Below are 16,918 nucleotides of genomic sequence, written 5' to 3' on the forward strand. Positions count from 1 at the left end.
TCGATCTCGATAGGATTCATGAAATTGAAAACATTCCCCTGCCTCATATAAAAAAAAAACGATGCAATCATTTTTAGGACAAATTAATTTTGTAAAAATATTTATTCCTGATTTTTCTCAAATCGTCTTACCCCTACAGTCAATGATCTGAAAAAATGAAACTTTTAAATGGGGAAAAGGTGAGAAAGAATCTTTTGAGTTAATAAAAAAAGCCATCATTGAGTCTCCTTCCTTAACAACTCCCACTTTCCTAAAACCATTTGTATTATACAGATTCTCTTCTGATACCTCTTACACAACAATTTTGACATAGCTAAATGATTAGAACGTTGAAGTGCCAATTTCATTCTTTAGTTCTAACTTACAAGGTGCTGAGTTAAATTATTCAATTGTGCAGAAACATTCCTTTGCTGTATTTAAAACTTTAAAACATTTCATACCTTTCCTCCTAAAAACACACACTAAGATAATAGTCCCTTACCCTGTTGTAAGGCAGTTGTTAATCCAATGAGAAGTAGGAGAGAAGAGAGAAAATTGGGTTACTGCACTTCAGGAATATGATGTAGAAATACATCTTGCTAAAATTATTAGAGGTCAAGGTTTTTGCAGAATGCTAACTGGAGCCTCTCATTTACCAACAGAGGAAGATCAATCTACTGAATTGCAATTATCTGAAGTAAGCTTCAACGATTCTGAATAACAATATGTTGATCTTATATTTTTCTTGAAAAATGGATGTGCTCCATTATATCTCAATTATACATCTAAGCGTGCTCTGAGGCTTAAAGCAAATCAATATCAATTAATTGATAATGTATTATTTAGAAAAAACTATGATGTTGTATTATTAAGATGTTTAGAGAAACCTGACGTTGAAAAGGTAATGCAGGAATTACACGACGGGCCAGTTGGAGGAAATACCACAACACATAAAATTCTGCATGTTGGGTACTATTGGCCAACCCTTTTTAAAGATGCACATGAATATGCGAGGAAATGCAAAGTATGTCAAACTGCAACAGGAAGAAAAAAGAAAGTAGCACTCTCGTTGCAGCCAGTAAATATACAACAACCATTTGAACAATGGGGGTTAGACATTATTGGTGAAATAACTCCAACCTCCTCCAAACAGCATAAGTATATTCTAACTGCAACTGATTATTTTACAAAGTGGGTGGAAGCTATTCCATTAAAGGTAGTTAATACCCAAAACATTACGAATTTTGATTGATCAGTTTATATTTACTAGGTTTGGCCTCCCATCATCTTTAATGTTTAATAGTGCATCTTACTTCTCTGGAAATGTTATGGTAGATTTTTCTTTGAAAAGAGGTTTTAAACTTAAATACTTAGCTAACTATTATCTGCAAGGTAACGGTTTAGCTAAATCTACAAACAAGAACCTGAGTAGAATTATCAAACGAACTGTAGAGAAAAAGCATAAGAACTAGCATAAAGCACTAATATTTTCTCTTTGGGTAGATAGAATCACTCATAAGGCCTCAATAGGTACTTCCCCATTTTTATTGGTTTATGGGAAAGAAGTAATTCTACCCACAAACATAACAATACCATCTCTTGCTTTAGTTCAGTTTATTGATGAAAACCGTTCTTCTTCTCTTCAACTTAGACATGATCAAATCCTTAAATTAGAAGAACAGAGGGAGAAAGCTAAAGCAACACATGCTCATCATCAACAGATAGTTAAAGCTTCAACTTATACAACATCCACCAACCCAAGAACTTTTGAAATTGGAGATCTTGTTTTGAAATGGATAAGGCACATGAGGAAAAAGGTAAACATACCAAATTCCTAAGACTGTGGGTTAGTCCATTTCAAATCATAGAGAAATTAGGCCCATCCACCTTTTTGTTACAAGATTTGTCAGGTAGAAAAGACTCTTTACCTGTAAACGGGCAAATTCTTAAAAAATACTTTTCTTAGAAGATAAACATTAGCTTTTTTTAAGTTTTAGGAAAATAAATATTGAATACTATCTCTTTTGGTTGTTTAAAATTTTAAATTTTTGATAATTTACTTGATTTTTCTTGCTTCTATAAATAAGAAGAGTAAAAGGATAATTATAAATATGATATTTAAATAAACCTTATTTCTTTGGGAAAATTTTGAATTTACTAAAGACATTTAGTTTCTGAAAAGACTCTTCATTTTATAAAGTATAGATGTTTTGTGCCAGTCAAGAAAAGAATCAGTAACTTAGCAAGGATTCTCTACCAAAAGTTATTTACCAACTCTATAATTATCATCCATAACTCTTAAATGAGCAAATGATTCACCCCATCTGATAAAATTTTATTTTTCATGATGTAATTAAAAATATTCAAAACTTAAAAGATAATAAGTCTCATCACGAGCTTGTTTATCATGGTCACTGGAAAACAATTTAGACTGATATTACCAATACTGCATATCATAATAGGGTAATAGCTCTTAATTAAAACAATCAAAAGACAAGGGGTCTCATCACGAGCCAACTTGTTCAGTTTAAATTACAACCAGTGAATGACATTGTTACCATCAAGTCGCCAAGCTTGGACAATGGCTTTTAAGGATATTTAAAGAAAAATGTACCATAAAAAAGAGACAAGTTCCAAGTAAAAGCAGTTTGAATAAAATTTTGATTAAATTTTGAAATTAGGAATCAATTTCATATGGGACTATGAATCATTGCTGGTTGAAATATAACCCTGTCAAGGCAATGAATGCTTGCTGGCAGCAGAGGCTCTCTCTATGATAAATGAGTAGAAATTTATAAAGCCAATTTTAGGAGAATACCTACTTTATCTTTATAAATCTAAGTATTGACTGACACAGAAATTCATGTTTTATCACCTAAAGAGTCAAGTAAGAAAAGAAGTGAGATAGGTGGATACTTTATATTCCATAGAAACATTGTTAATTTATGAATCATACTATTCTTACTTTTCGCAACTTTTCTTGTTTTGAAAGTTTGAGAAATGCCAAAGAAACTAATCAGAGATAGTTGGTTCTCCAAAGTGAATCGCCAATTGTTGTGCTATGCAACAACCCCCCCCCCCCCCCCACCCCACCATTTTTACTATGTATAATACAAATAGGGACCCTTTTAAATTAAATTTTTCCCCTCTTTGTGAATAATATGCGAACTTTTAGAAAATTGTCACTGTTCAAAAAACCCTTTCTAAACATATTAAAGTCCTCATCGCAAATCGCATGATTCCTTAGTAGCAAAGTTAAGCACATTCACAAAATATCGATATGTGACTTGCAATTAAACTTTGTACGTGACATCTCGATCGCATATCGCACATCGGAGAATATTATATCAACATCCTAAATGTTACCGATCTAAACCTCGATATTGCAATCTTGCGATTTTGCAATATCACATATCGCAGATCACAAGATCCATCAAAAAAAGTTTCATTTACGACATAGCTTAAATATCCGATGCGACGAATTTGAAAGATGTTCAATAAGTGTTTTTGAGTCGGACACGAGTCAGGTCAAAATGAGTTAATACGGTTATCATCCCTATGCATGTAATCATTGTGTTCGTTATGGTTGATTAATGTTGAACTCGTTCCCAGATCTTTTATCAGAAAGTTGAGTCATTTAATCAAATCTTTTATTTTGCGCAACAATTAGTTGTCATTGATTTTAATAGGAACTCCACTCAAACGATGTCCATTCAAAAGGTGATGCAGAAGCATACCAAGCAATCTATTGCAGAAACTGAAAGCACAAAGATGTCATCCGTCTTTACAGATACAGTATGCACTATAGATGGAGATTCCACTACATGGAAGACTATATATACTACACTAGAGAATGAAAACCCTGAAGTAACAGACATTCAGCCAATAGCTGATAGCACAGAACCATAAGGAGTGCAATTCAGAGACGTTGCGCGCTCTTTCCTTCACCGAATAGCAACAAGGGTTAGACTCTTTGCATACATAGATATGATAAGATGGATAGTAGAGAATACAAAAGTCGAATACAGACTCATCAAGACAGCTAAAAATACAGTATTGGATTCTTTCAAAGCCGAAGATTTACAACAAATGTACAAGCTACCCGATGCCCAGGATATCTACGACAAACAGTTTGTTGCAAATTTTGTAAAGGAAAACAAAGACCCATTTCAAATGATACAGGAATGGAGGAGAAGAGACAATAAATTCAAACAAGATAAAGCGGGTATGTACCCCATTGCTTCTTTGGCCAATCCTTATAATTTTGCAGCCTCTATGCTATGTAGATTGTATGGCCTCCCTGATAATTCTAAATTCTCGATCAATTGGGTTCCGTTAATTGAGGCTTGTGTTAATTCTCACATTATGAATTGGGAAACCATTCTATCTGAGAATTTGGCCAAAGCGATTACTGAATATCGCCAAACCAGGGCTGCCTCCTCTAGAGCAGTTCCCCAATTCTTCATGTCTGCATATATCTTCGATGTTGTTTGTTTCTGCACTCATTTTCCAACCATGGGTTGGAAATGGACTACCAATGATCCTACTCTTATCTTCCTAAGTTATAAGCAAATGTGGGAACAAGACTATATTCCACATTTTCACCAATTATGCTAGGGAGTTGTTCTTCCCTTACATCAGTTAGTTTTCAACAGAAGATGTCCGAGATTTAAAAAAGAAGCTATCACAGACCTCCAAGCAATCATAAGGTATTTTCTTGAAGAATACTTCTCTTTTATTAGGATATTTGGTAGCCAAGCTTTCCCACATGCCCTCCCTATGTATGTATGAGATAAATTATTGGCAAGAGAAGTAGCATACCAAACAGTAGGAAATGGCCTCACAAAAACATTGAGGGAAATGAAGAAATATTTATGGCCAAATTTTTCCCTTCGGTGTGGGTCATTTACCCTTCTTAACTATGGTCATGCATATAAAGAGTATCATAATATGCAATCATTAAAGTTCCCCGTTCTAGTGGCTAGGCCTTTTGATCCATAACATATAGAAAACAAGTTCACCTTTCAGCTAAGATCAAACCTGTAACTCATGTAGTTGATGAGTTTAAAGATTTACTGGAATTTGCCGAGGACTTTGAGCATATTCTGAATGTAGCCAAGACAAAGTTCAACCCAAAGTAATTCTTCTAGGAGTTTAGAGGACAGAGGTTAGAATACCTCCCAAAAAAAATTTGGATTACTGATCATATAATTGAAACCAAGTCTCAGAAACAAAATAAGCCAAGCACGTCACAAGAGCAGGAAGAAGAAACAAATGAATTGGAAAAGTTGTGGGATGCATTCAACGACAAACTACAGGATACCCCTAAGGTGTTATCAACATAAGAAACTACATGATTTCAGATCCCGCCAAGGAAAATAGTAGTAGTGACCACTGAATGTCCAAAAACAAGTTTCCAAGATATAGAGGTAATCCCTACAGATCCAACTACTGAAATTGTTTTGAATGTAACATATATCCCCCCTCTAGACGTCTTCTACAACCCTCTTCATAAAGTTGTTGTGAAAAGACAGAGGAAGAGGAGGAGAACTGGAACTCCCTCAGAATATGAATTTATGGGTGTCCTATGGAAGGACACACAAATAAATCTGACTGAACATTTGACTCGGTTATCTCAATTTGTCGAAGCTTATGCTACAACAAAAATCGACAAAGCAACCAAAGTCTATGTTTTGATTAAAGAAAAGGATGACCAAATCACATTATTACTGCAACAATTAGATGAAGAAAGAGCCAGCGTGAACCGTCAAGTAGAGGAACAGCTGCATAAGCTACAACAGGATATGGAGCTACTAAAAGTAATTCATGAAATGACTTATCTGCTAAAAACAAACAGATCTAGGAGTTAAACAGTGACCTAGCAAAGTATAAGGATATTCCTACTGCAAAGGAATTTATTAATGAGGCTTTCACACTGAATACTTTACTGACAAAGCAAAAGAAACTCTTCCTCCAACACATATCAAATATCATTCCACCTCTGAATACTGGTGAACAATTAACAAACATCATTAGATCAAAGAATTGAGTTCAATGAACTCAATTCTAAGATATTTAATTAAATTGAATGGCGGGATTTAGATGAAGGGAAAATGTCAAGTCTCCTGAAGATCAATGAAAGACATAATGATATTCTATTCATTGACTTGGACTCACGGGTGAAACAAGCCAAACTAGCAATAGCTAGAGCATTGGGTATTTCAAAAATCATTGTTAAAGCAATAAATCACATGTTGCACACCTGTAACCTCATAAAGGAGGGTGATCCAAAAGCACTTCCTGATCTTAAAGCATTAGACGAGAATTGGAAGAATAAGAGTCAACTATGGAAGGAAACAATTGAGGGGTTGTCAAAAATCGACTGGGAAGCAGTATGGAAACTTTTGGTCAAACCACACAATCAGATCATGACCTTGAATTTCTCCTTGGATTCAGTGCAGAGAATGTTGCCACCTTTACATGATGCTATATTTGCAGGGCAGTTGAGAACACAATTCGGGATGCCACCACAAGTCAGGCTAATGTCCGATATTTGTGAGCTGAGAGGCAAAGATGGCAGTAATGATTAATAAATGAAGACCTGAGTCATTTTTGAGCAGTATTATATTTGGAAAGTTGGATACTAGGAACGAGGAAGGTTGTTTGAAACCTCGTCATAGATATTTTGTATAAGTTATTTTTAGTTAATTAAGAATAGTATTTAAACCCTTATCATGCATTTAGAAAAGGGCCCAGAATTTTATTAAGAACATTTACAAAGAATGCGTTATCGTAAGTTTGTAAATGCCTTGATGAAATCATGGAACATGGTATTTTCAATCAAATATTTGTTTGTTGCTATTGATGCACTATTGTATTCTTTGGGATGCTTATTGGTAGAAGATTGATTATGGCCTACTGTCACTAGTCAAATGAGAAGAACGGTACACTTCTGGTACTATTATCATGTTTGCTAAATCCTTGTTCTAGTATTAGTGATAAGTTTATCTTTCATGAATTATGTATGAAATTTGTCATCTCTATTTAAAGTATCAGTTGCACTATTGTATGATATTAGGATAGAGAATGTTCTGTTTTATATATGATCATTAGAATATGCGATATGTTTTTCACAATTCTTTTGATTAACTATTTTCTCAAAGGAATCATCTTACAATATATTAACTCTATATAGTATGCGATTGATCTATATCATCATAGATTACATAGACATCTTTTCATATCGCATAAAACCAATAATATCCTGGGCTAGATTAAAATAGATTTAATTTAAAGTTTTGCATCTTAGAATAAAGTTGTGTTAATTTTTAGTTATTCTTTTGTGAATCATCAAAAAAATCCCACAAATCATATAAACCCAAAACACTGAGGAACTGGTCCCATCATATCTAGTCAGAGCCACTATCCCAAACAAAAAATGAGTTGCTCTAAGGTCCGGACCGGGTGGTTATCCCCCTTTATTGTTGCCACAGATTTCTGAGGCCTCAACACATACCCAACTGATTTGATTTAGTGAAATAGATCAAATGGTTGAGTTGTTGTGTTTATCATAGTTCTCTCTAAATGTTAACGATAGTATGAAGTTAATGGTCTATTCAATCAATCTAGATCCTAGAACCAAATTAAAATGTATAACTTTCCCTATATGGACTTACAAATTTTCTCCTTTAGTAATATAGTTGTTTTTCTCTTTCCTCCTCCTCCACATATATCTCGAAAGCAAGCCATAGCACTGGCATCCAAATCATAGTGTGGCGGTGCTAGAGATATAAAACCTGAGTACAAAGAAAATGGCCTTGTATACCCAACACACCATAAACCATCAGAACGTGGGTGAGAAATTGAATCGAAGATTTGATCTTGTATTAGAGATGAAGATTATTTTTAAGAACTTGACACATTTAATACCATTTGTTGCCCCAAGAAATCCATATCAATTTTGTTGGCTCAACCAAAAATCAAATTCCACTGCAATGCTGAAATCTGAAAATTTGGAAAGCTAATCGTTAAATCCCTATTTTGGGGTTCTTTGCTCTACCATTCATTTTTATCCCTTGTATTGCAATTATAGGTTATATCATTTATTGTATCCAATTAGTTAAGGGAAGTTCCCTATAATATCTGAAGATCTATAAGTAATATTGTTACTTGTGTGTGAAAATGCAAATTTAAGTGGATTGTTGTTTCTCAGGATTCCAATACCCAATCAATTTCAACATGTGCCTTGCGTGTTGATCCACATAGAATTGTATTATTTTTCTCTTCCTTTGGCAGATTGATTAGGAATGTTTTTCAAAGTGTATGTGAAGTCTAATTATGCCTCAGTTATGTCATGTTTTATCGTTTTCTGAGATGAGATTTGATGTATGTAAAATGGGGTTGTTAAATGAGTTCCATGTGATTTTTAATCCCTTCAGAGGAAGGGTTTCAAGATAATTTATGTGCATTTGAGTCAATTTTTATATCCATTCCAGTAGGTTGCCACAATTTTGTTTTTTTATCAAGAGTATATAATTTTTAGGGTGGTGTTCTATGTGCAATAAAATACCTGTGAGGTCCAACACTATGTATGGGGTTTTGATTTCAATATATGTTTGTCTAGAGTAAGGAAGATTTCAAAGGTTTTCTACAATAGGCGGAAGACTAGGTTGTTAAACGTTCTATTGGCCATGTCTCTCTTGAAAAAAATCTAGAAAACAAGAAGTAAGGTGGAATTTTTCTTTGAGTAACCCAATAGCAGCTACAACCCAAGCTTATGATTTGGAATCCTAGAGATAACTTTATATAACATATTTTTCATTATTTCTTCTAACATCAGTTGGTTACAAAGTTGATGAAGACAGATGAGTATCATATGATGCTTTAGCTTTATAAAATGTCATCACACATCTACTAACGAGTGTGATCCTTGAAATTTTATTATGTCTTTTAAACTAGCAAAGGACAAACATGTGGCAACAGTCAATAAATCATTTCCAATATGTTATTCGCACAAGTTAAGCTATAATGACCACTAAGAACAATGCATTATATTAATATTTACTCCGTAAGGTGTTCCCTTTCAGAAAGACTCCCCTAGGTGCCACCTTACACCACTACGCGCCTTCATATTTTAATGTTAGACGATTACACAATAGTCAACTGTGAGATTAATAGTTAATAATAATTTTAGGATAAAATTCAGTTAATAGTTAATAATAGTTAACTATTAACTACCTCCCTCTTAAAACCCATATGAGCAAGAGAATGCTAGCATATTAGGAGAATTTTTTTCTCTGGTTTTTAATGTTCTTTTTCAGCGATAAAAATAAATGTAGGGGATTTTGTTTTGTAATAATGCACCAAGAGCTAGAACAATTGATTCTGGGTGGATTCACATCAAACAATGACGATGGGAAGCGATGCATAGTCTCGTGTATTCAAAATTGGAAAAAGTGATACTGAATTAAAGGATCATTTGGATGTAGGAGTTGTATTTTTCTTGGAATCCAAAGGTCTCCTTTTTGGTTTTTTGCTTTTCTTTTGGGTATATATTTTCATTATAACAGAAAACGCTATATAATAATTTATGTTTATGTTTATTCTGCAGGGAACTTGTTACATGTCGATTACCATTTGACTACATCCATAGTAGCACCTTCCAGCGCCTTCCTTGTTGAGTCTTCCATTTGCATTTATAGTGTTGGGATGGTTAGCGGGGATTTTATTTCTCATAGTTAGAGTTGTCGTCACATCTTATTCATAGAACCTCATATCCATTGTGTTGGAGTGCTAGGAATTGGAAGGCAATCGTCGCCTTTGTTTCAGAGACATGGCTAGAGGCATTGTAGGTATGTTATTTATTGTTCATCATGGCCCTTTTCTAATTTTTTACAACCCTCAATGAAAGTTTCATCTATTAAATAGACGATGCATTTCTTCTTTGGCATATGACCCAGATGGGCTCATTTCACAATGGCGCTCATGCAATTCACAGTTTGCTTGGGTTCTGTCACAAATGTACAATGGTACCCTCTTATGAATGTACATTAATGAGAAAAACACCACATATGATATGCTTAAACCCTTACTAATGTATATCCCTTTTTTTAAGATTTGAACATGTACAAGAAGTAAAATAGAGGAGAGTCATAATTTTGCAATGAATTTTGTAAGTAAAATTATTTTAACAAAGATCAATGGAATACATTATCTAAGCTATCATTTACACCTCAAACAATTTCAACATTCTTGATTTTTTCTTTAGATATTAAATTTTCCTTTATAGTGTTAATAACCTTAGACTATACATAATTCTTACAAAATAATATAGAGATTTCAAGTGTTTGGTCTTGATTATTAACACAAGTATGCACAAGGATGCACATGTGTCTCAAGTGAATTTTTTTCTTTTTCAATATTTGTTTTGACAATCTTGGTTTATATTATAAGTAGGGATGCTACTAGTATTTTAAATATTTTAAGGACATTGGATTTTGTATAGTAAAAACTAGATTTTACATATACTAAGGATGCTTAATAAGAATTAGTATGAATTTAATTTATATGATAAGTGAAACATAATTAGAAAACAAAATAGTAGTTCCAACTTTTCATGGTTTCCAACCACTAGAAGTTCTTAACAAAACTTCCTTCATCTCAAAATTGGATATAAAAAACTAATTAATTTCCCCTTTCACCATCTAAATCGCTTATAATAAACAAAACTTATAATATCTTTAATGAAAATCCTATAATAACATGAATCTCTCATCAAGGTTTTAAATTCTATGAAATATTACTTTGAGATATATTTTTAAAAGCACATGATGGTTAATACTACTAGATTTGTTTAATAGTAGTTTCAAAAATTGATCACTCAAACCTATTAAAGTTTTTCCAAGTGAAAAGTGCTTTACATTATTCATTGATCTACCTGTTATATTAGATTAGAATTTATATTACATCATTTAATATTATGCATTTATTAGTTTAAAAAATTATTTTAATTTGATCATTGACATCAATGATTTTGGGTTTTTTTATCCTAAAGAACATTGATATTATTGATTCTTCCTCAATGATATAAACATTTGTTAAAGGAAAATACATTTCTTGTTATGTAAAATGTAATGGTTTTTCAAATAAATAAAGAAACTAAGAAAACCATATAAAATATGCTTAAACCATTTTAATTTTTATCTCTTTTTTTGAGTTTTCTCTCCATGAGATTTTGTTTCCTTTTTTAGATTTCACCTCAATGAATTTTTATCTCTTTTTTTTGTATTTAAACATTGATGGGATGTAGAATTCAAAGTAGACATTTGAATTAAGAGATAATTTCTATGTCCAATGCTTAAAAGAATGGGATGAATTTTCATGAAAAGGGGTATGGATGGGAAATTTGAAGTAGATATTGAAATAGAGACAACTTCTATATGCCCAAATCCTAAAAATATGGAATGTGAGGAAAGGATAAAATTTAAAGTTTTTATGTTTTTTTAAGAACCAATTAACCTTTCACAAGGAAAGATTAAATAATAATTTATACACAATAAATTCAAGCTAAATAAATTTATTATTATTCACTAAAGAACATTCTATATTAGAAATACAAGGCCATGCCTATTATTACTTATTAATATTTATTTTTTATTAATTAAACATGAAAATAGAGAAGAATTAGAAAGTTGAAATGGTAAAGTTAATTTCATCTACAAATTTTATGCTTATATCCCACAAATATAAAATAATGTCTCTCATAATTAATATGAATTATTAATTATGGTAGTAGTCATAACATGTTCATTATTTCAATGCGATATAGATTACATTTCCTACTTTATATGTCCAAAAAAAATGATATTATTAACTCTTCTTTAACGAGGAAGTGTTATAAGTAAAAGGTTTTGCACTAAAGAAACAATGTTTACCCTCCAAGAAAATTTGTTTGATGCCTCAAAACACTCTAGAAGGCTTTAGGCCCCAATTTGTCATACTATGCATGAAAGAAGCACAAGGTTTTCCTAGTACTTGCAAAGGGTAACATGAAGATGAGAGTCCCACCAAAAGATCATTTGAATGTCAAGAGACACAATTAATGGGTAAATAAAGGAAAAATGAGGACTTAAATGCCTCATTGAGAATTTAGATGAATGTAATGATGAGGAGAAAACTAAAAATGGAAGTAGACAAGGGTAGGGGCATAGATGGAAATCTCCTTATGAGTGGATGAATGGTAGTATGAAAATAAAGTAATCATCACAATATGGATGAAGTGAATGGCTTGTGATATGTGATAATCCAACAAATACTGACCAATAGTTTGGGAATCTATGGGTTAAGGCTATGAACACACCGAGAAGTGATGCATGAGGCTCAACCCTAGGATGTAGACTGAATAAACTCCTAATCATATGGATGATTGAATGACATGGGCACCAAAACATAGTAAGGGTCACCATGGTAGGGAACTAATGAAAGGAAGGTTGTATGTCTAGGTAGATGATAAATGCTAAAGATTGATGGGTTAATTTATCTATGTAAGAAAGGGTGGTCCTATAGGAAATTTGAAGGGGAAAGAAAGGGAAATACAACATTCTCAAGAGAGATATGTTATGCTAAACACCACTTAAAGAAATATAACTAAAGAGGACCACTTTTGATAGCGAGATAAGGGTATGTATGGATAATTCCTAAATGGAAGTAAGTCAATCAATATTGAAGTGTAAATGTGCTTAAGAAAAGAAAAATAATGCATAAATATTTGAATTAATAATGTTACCTACTTGAATGACCCCATGAGTAAAGGCTCCCCAAAGAAGTTTCAAAGAAAGAAAATCTAAGAATGGAATTTTGAAGGGCTTGGAAATAATGACATAGGTGGCTTATGAATTATAGTTTGTATGAGTCTGTACAAGAAAAAATAAGGGTTTCTTAAAAAAGGCTAAATCTCAAAATTCAAATTCGTTGTTGCATAATAAATTTGAAGAGGAGGAGGTGGTCCTAAATCTTTATATGTTCATCATAGACATATTAACTGTGGGAATTTTAGTTAGTAAGTCTAAAGGCATGTATATCAAAAACCTCATCTTCAAGGATAGGTGTATGCTCAATAGAATATACCCAACCCCACTAATTAAAATATTAATAATAAAGATAAACCTTATGCTACTAAGAATTTGACTTTATCATGGAGATGAAATTAGGTTTGATATGGACCACATCTGTGATTTGTATTTAGAGATATCACATGTGAATTTCCTAGAGGGGAGAAGATTGGGATAATTGAACAAATTGGTAATGGAAAATTCACACTTCAAGTACTAATTCGTATTGTAGAACTGAAAGGAGGGAGAGTTTTTATTGATGGAGTTGACATATCAAAGATTGGACCCCATGATTTAAGATACAAACTAAGCATTATCCCACAAGACTCAATACTATTTGAAGGAACTATACAAAGCAATATAGACCCACTTGAAGAACATTCCGATACTGAAATTTGGGAGGTAAGTCATATTAAAATGAGTCAGTTTTGATTTCCATGGTATGTCAGAGGCTCTTCAAAATATAACTTATCATTTTGCAAGATTGAAACATTTCACTTTTGGATGAGATCAAGTCTAAGTAAGCTTGCCACAAGAGGTCATCGAGGTTGTTCAAAGCAGGTCACTATTCCAACTCTCACCAAATTCTATTCTTCTCTTTTTAAACAATGTTATCTCCTATATAATGTGGTCCTATGCTACTCTTTCCTACACTCTTACCTTAGGGCGTTCCAATTGCAACATATGGTACAATGGCTAGTTACTAATCCATTACATAAATTTTTATTTTTTCCTATAGTATTTCTTATCCTAAAGCAAAACCTTAAAGCGTTTCTTTTGCAAGATGGGCTGCTAGTCTTAATTAATCAAAATTTAATATAACAATCTTTTCACATAGAAATGCAATTTTAACGATCTGCGATTAAAAATTATAAAAATCATAAATATTTTGTATAATAAAGGTGGGACGTGTTTACCAACATAGTCAAACGAAATTTCTTGGAAGTGACTTCCACATATTCTCTCACATCCACGCGCTTTACCTTTATAATATTCCCACTCGTGATCAACGCAGGCAAATGAGTGGCAACTGCTATAAATCTCCCCTTCAGTTCCCTCAGCTTTGCAATCACGACACAAAAGAGTCGCTAATCCTATCTTTGCTTCTAAGCATTCCACGGACAAATCAGAACCACGGGGGGTAGCCATTACCCAGCAAAGCTTCGAATTCTTCTGTATCATGGGTGCCAAGTACAGTTGTAATTGCTTCTGCTCTGCCATGGGAGCCGAGGCGAGCAAAGTGGTACCTGAGTCGGAATCTTTGTGGCCGAGGTTCAAAAGGCATATAAAACAGAAAAGTAAAAATCAGCCTTCCAAACCAGGCGATTTCTCAAATTACAGTGTCGATATTTCTCCTACTTGCCCTAACAGCGCGAAATCGAAGCCTTTGGTGAGGATTGTTTCTATTTCCCGAGACGGCGAATTCGTTCCTATAATTCTGTTACCTGTTGGGAAAGCAATATCAAGTGAACGGCAGCCCACCGAAAAGAAGACGGAACTGGGATTCGATGCAATAGAAATGAAGGTCAAGTCACGCGATCCCAAAATTTCGGTGAACTCACGCAAACTTGAAGTTTGTACTCAACAAAAAGACGAGGCTTCCGTGAAAATGTCAGATAACCGGTCGTGGTTTCGAATCACCAACGCGTTTAAGTTCCCAAAGGTAAGGCTTCGATTTTTAGCATACATCAGCGGTTTCTTGGGTCAGAGATATATATATATAGCTGGGAGGAATGTGTCACTGACGTTGCCCCGCTGCTATTTTTGTCTGACAGGCACTTTCTTTTCACGCAAACGGCCATAAGGTTTCGCAAAACCCTATCCAAAGAAGTCAGGCAAAAGATATCAAAACGCCTGTGGTGGAGCGGCCCGAAGCAGAAGATGTCCGGCAGAGAAAGAAAGTAGCAAAATCGATCCCGGGACCAATAGGGCATTTATCTAATTCTAATGGCACCTCCGCTGGAGTGGATTCTAAGAGCAACAAGCTCTGGAAATTTATTAATTTTCGTAGGAAAGTGAGTTGTCATGGTACCAGACGTCAGGGGATCCAGTCCTCTACCCTCTCACAGCTTCCGCGCCCAAGCATTAATGGTACTGCACCTAATTTCCAGCCTAAAAAGATTAATATGTCTGCAGACAGAAAGGGAAGCATTACAGGGGACACCACAAGCGAAGGTGAAGGATACAGTATGGCTATAAATTTATGGATTTTTATTATAATTATGGCATGCTTGGTAGTGTTCTCAAACAGGCTCTTAGCCGTTCTGTGCACTTCCATGTGGTGGTATTTACTTCCCAGCCTCCTAAAAAAGAACAGACTGTCGGCGGCAACAGCCTGTATTAACAGTGGCAGATCAGATGTTAAACAGGTGAGCCAAAGAAAATATAAGGAGAGTCCTTGTGATGTCAGCGGCGCCTGTGAGTTGTGTGAGTACCCAAAGAAGGATTGCCGGCAGGGAGGGGCAGGGGAGGGTTTTGCAGAGGTGTTGGTATGCAGGGTTGGAATTTCAAAACAGACTCACCAGTCATAGTTTTCACACCTATCTGACGGTTTTCACACATCTGTCCGGCTTTTACCACTTCAAAAACAGATTTTGACCGACAAATCACACCTGTGGCCCGCTTGTAAATTGGTAAACTGTATATTTTGACCGACAAATCACACTGTGCCGGGCAAATTCCATCCCTGTTGTTATGTTGCAGGGACTACTTTAACTTCTACGGAATACTCTCATTCCTGGCTTTCGTATATGTAAATTAATCATAATGAATGGAGTGTCCGTATCGGTATACATAACACAACGCATTTGTGAGGTTGGAGTGGGATGTTAGGGGCTGGCCGTCTGGTGGTTGCCATTCACGCGTGACTAATGTTATAATGTCTGAATTAATGTAACATTCAGATTTTGACTTTGAAATTTATCTGTTTATTTTTTAAATTTATTTGCATGGGTAATATATTTGGCATGAATTACGGAGCTATCTTTGCCGCAAATTCTTCGCCATTCAATCCGCAACGATACAAAACGGGTTAAAAAGGGGGCATATATATAATTGAAAACTACAAACAGATGCAAACAATGTATTTTTGCGGTGGGTTATTGACTTTGCTTTTTGCAACGTTTTGTGGTAACCCACTTTTCCAGAGAAGCACCATCACAGTATGAAACAAGTAATAATGAAAACTACAAAGAGATGCCAACAAACGCATGGATATCAAAAGGGATGACAATGTATTTTCCCCGTGGGTTTTTGTGCAATGGTTTTTATAGGGAAATATCATCACAATGTAAAACCAGTGTAATATGTAGTATTATTGTTTAGTACTGGTTTCTTATTGTCTCATGGAAAATATTTATAATTATGAATTTTGGTATTTAAAATCAAATATTTGATTTTGAAATGAGTTATGGTTTTTGGGTATCGGATAAATTGGTGACGAATAATTTTTTTATTTTTTTTAATATAATTTTTATATCTTATTATTCAATTTAAAACCACATAAATTACCATGATTAATATTCACTAAAATTAATATTGTTTATTAGATTTTAAGAAGATAAGAAATCACTATGTTTAACGGGTATTAAAGGAATTAATTTAAAATAATGATATTTTTGCTATTTTAAAAGGTCAAGAAGTTGGTAGTGTGAAAAATATTTTGAAAATTAGATAGAATGTGGGTATAAGATGAACAATTTTAGAGAACACGCTAGTGACAAACTATTTGATCCTAAAATGTTTTGGGAATTGACCAACACCCAATTTCATTATAAAGCTCATCTGAATTTGTTTTTACTTTGATAACGTTATATTCTATTTTTAAGATT

At 33.8% G+C, this 16,918-nt stretch overlaps 1 protein-coding gene across 1 annotated transcript; it reads left to right on the top strand.

Moving 5' to 3' along the window:
* Window positions 1–14,121: 14,121 nt before the first annotated feature.
* On the top strand, window positions 14,122–15,761 carry LOC149232725 (uncharacterized). The gene is made up of 2 exons (XM_089376554.1): window positions 14,122–14,751; window positions 14,864–15,761. Exons 1-2 carry the CDS (start codon window positions 14,269–14,271, stop codon window positions 15,617–15,619), a joined length of 1,239 nt encoding a protein of 412 aa, XP_089232680.1. The 5' UTR covers window positions 14,122–14,268; the 3' UTR covers window positions 15,620–15,761.
* Window positions 15,762–16,918: the final 1,157 nt, after the last annotated feature.

Source organism: Pinus tabuliformis, chromosome J (assembly GCF_031772625.1).
Source record: "Pinus tabuliformis cultivar Carrire ecotype Pingquan chromosome J, CPIR1, whole genome shotgun sequence".
Taxonomy (NCBI): domain Eukaryota; kingdom Viridiplantae; phylum Streptophyta; class Pinopsida; order Pinales; family Pinaceae; genus Pinus; species Pinus tabuliformis.

Bases quoted from the DNA above. Each gene is read 5' to 3' on its own strand.
- LOC149232725 (XM_089376554.1), top strand. From the start codon at position 14,269: ATGGGTGCCAAGTACAGTTGTAATTGCTTCTGCTCTGCCATGGGAGCC. The intron at 14,752-14,863 runs GTAAGGCTTCGA...TTTGTCTGACAG, and splicing joins ACGCGTTTAAGTTCCCAAAG to GCACTTTCTTTTCACGCAAA.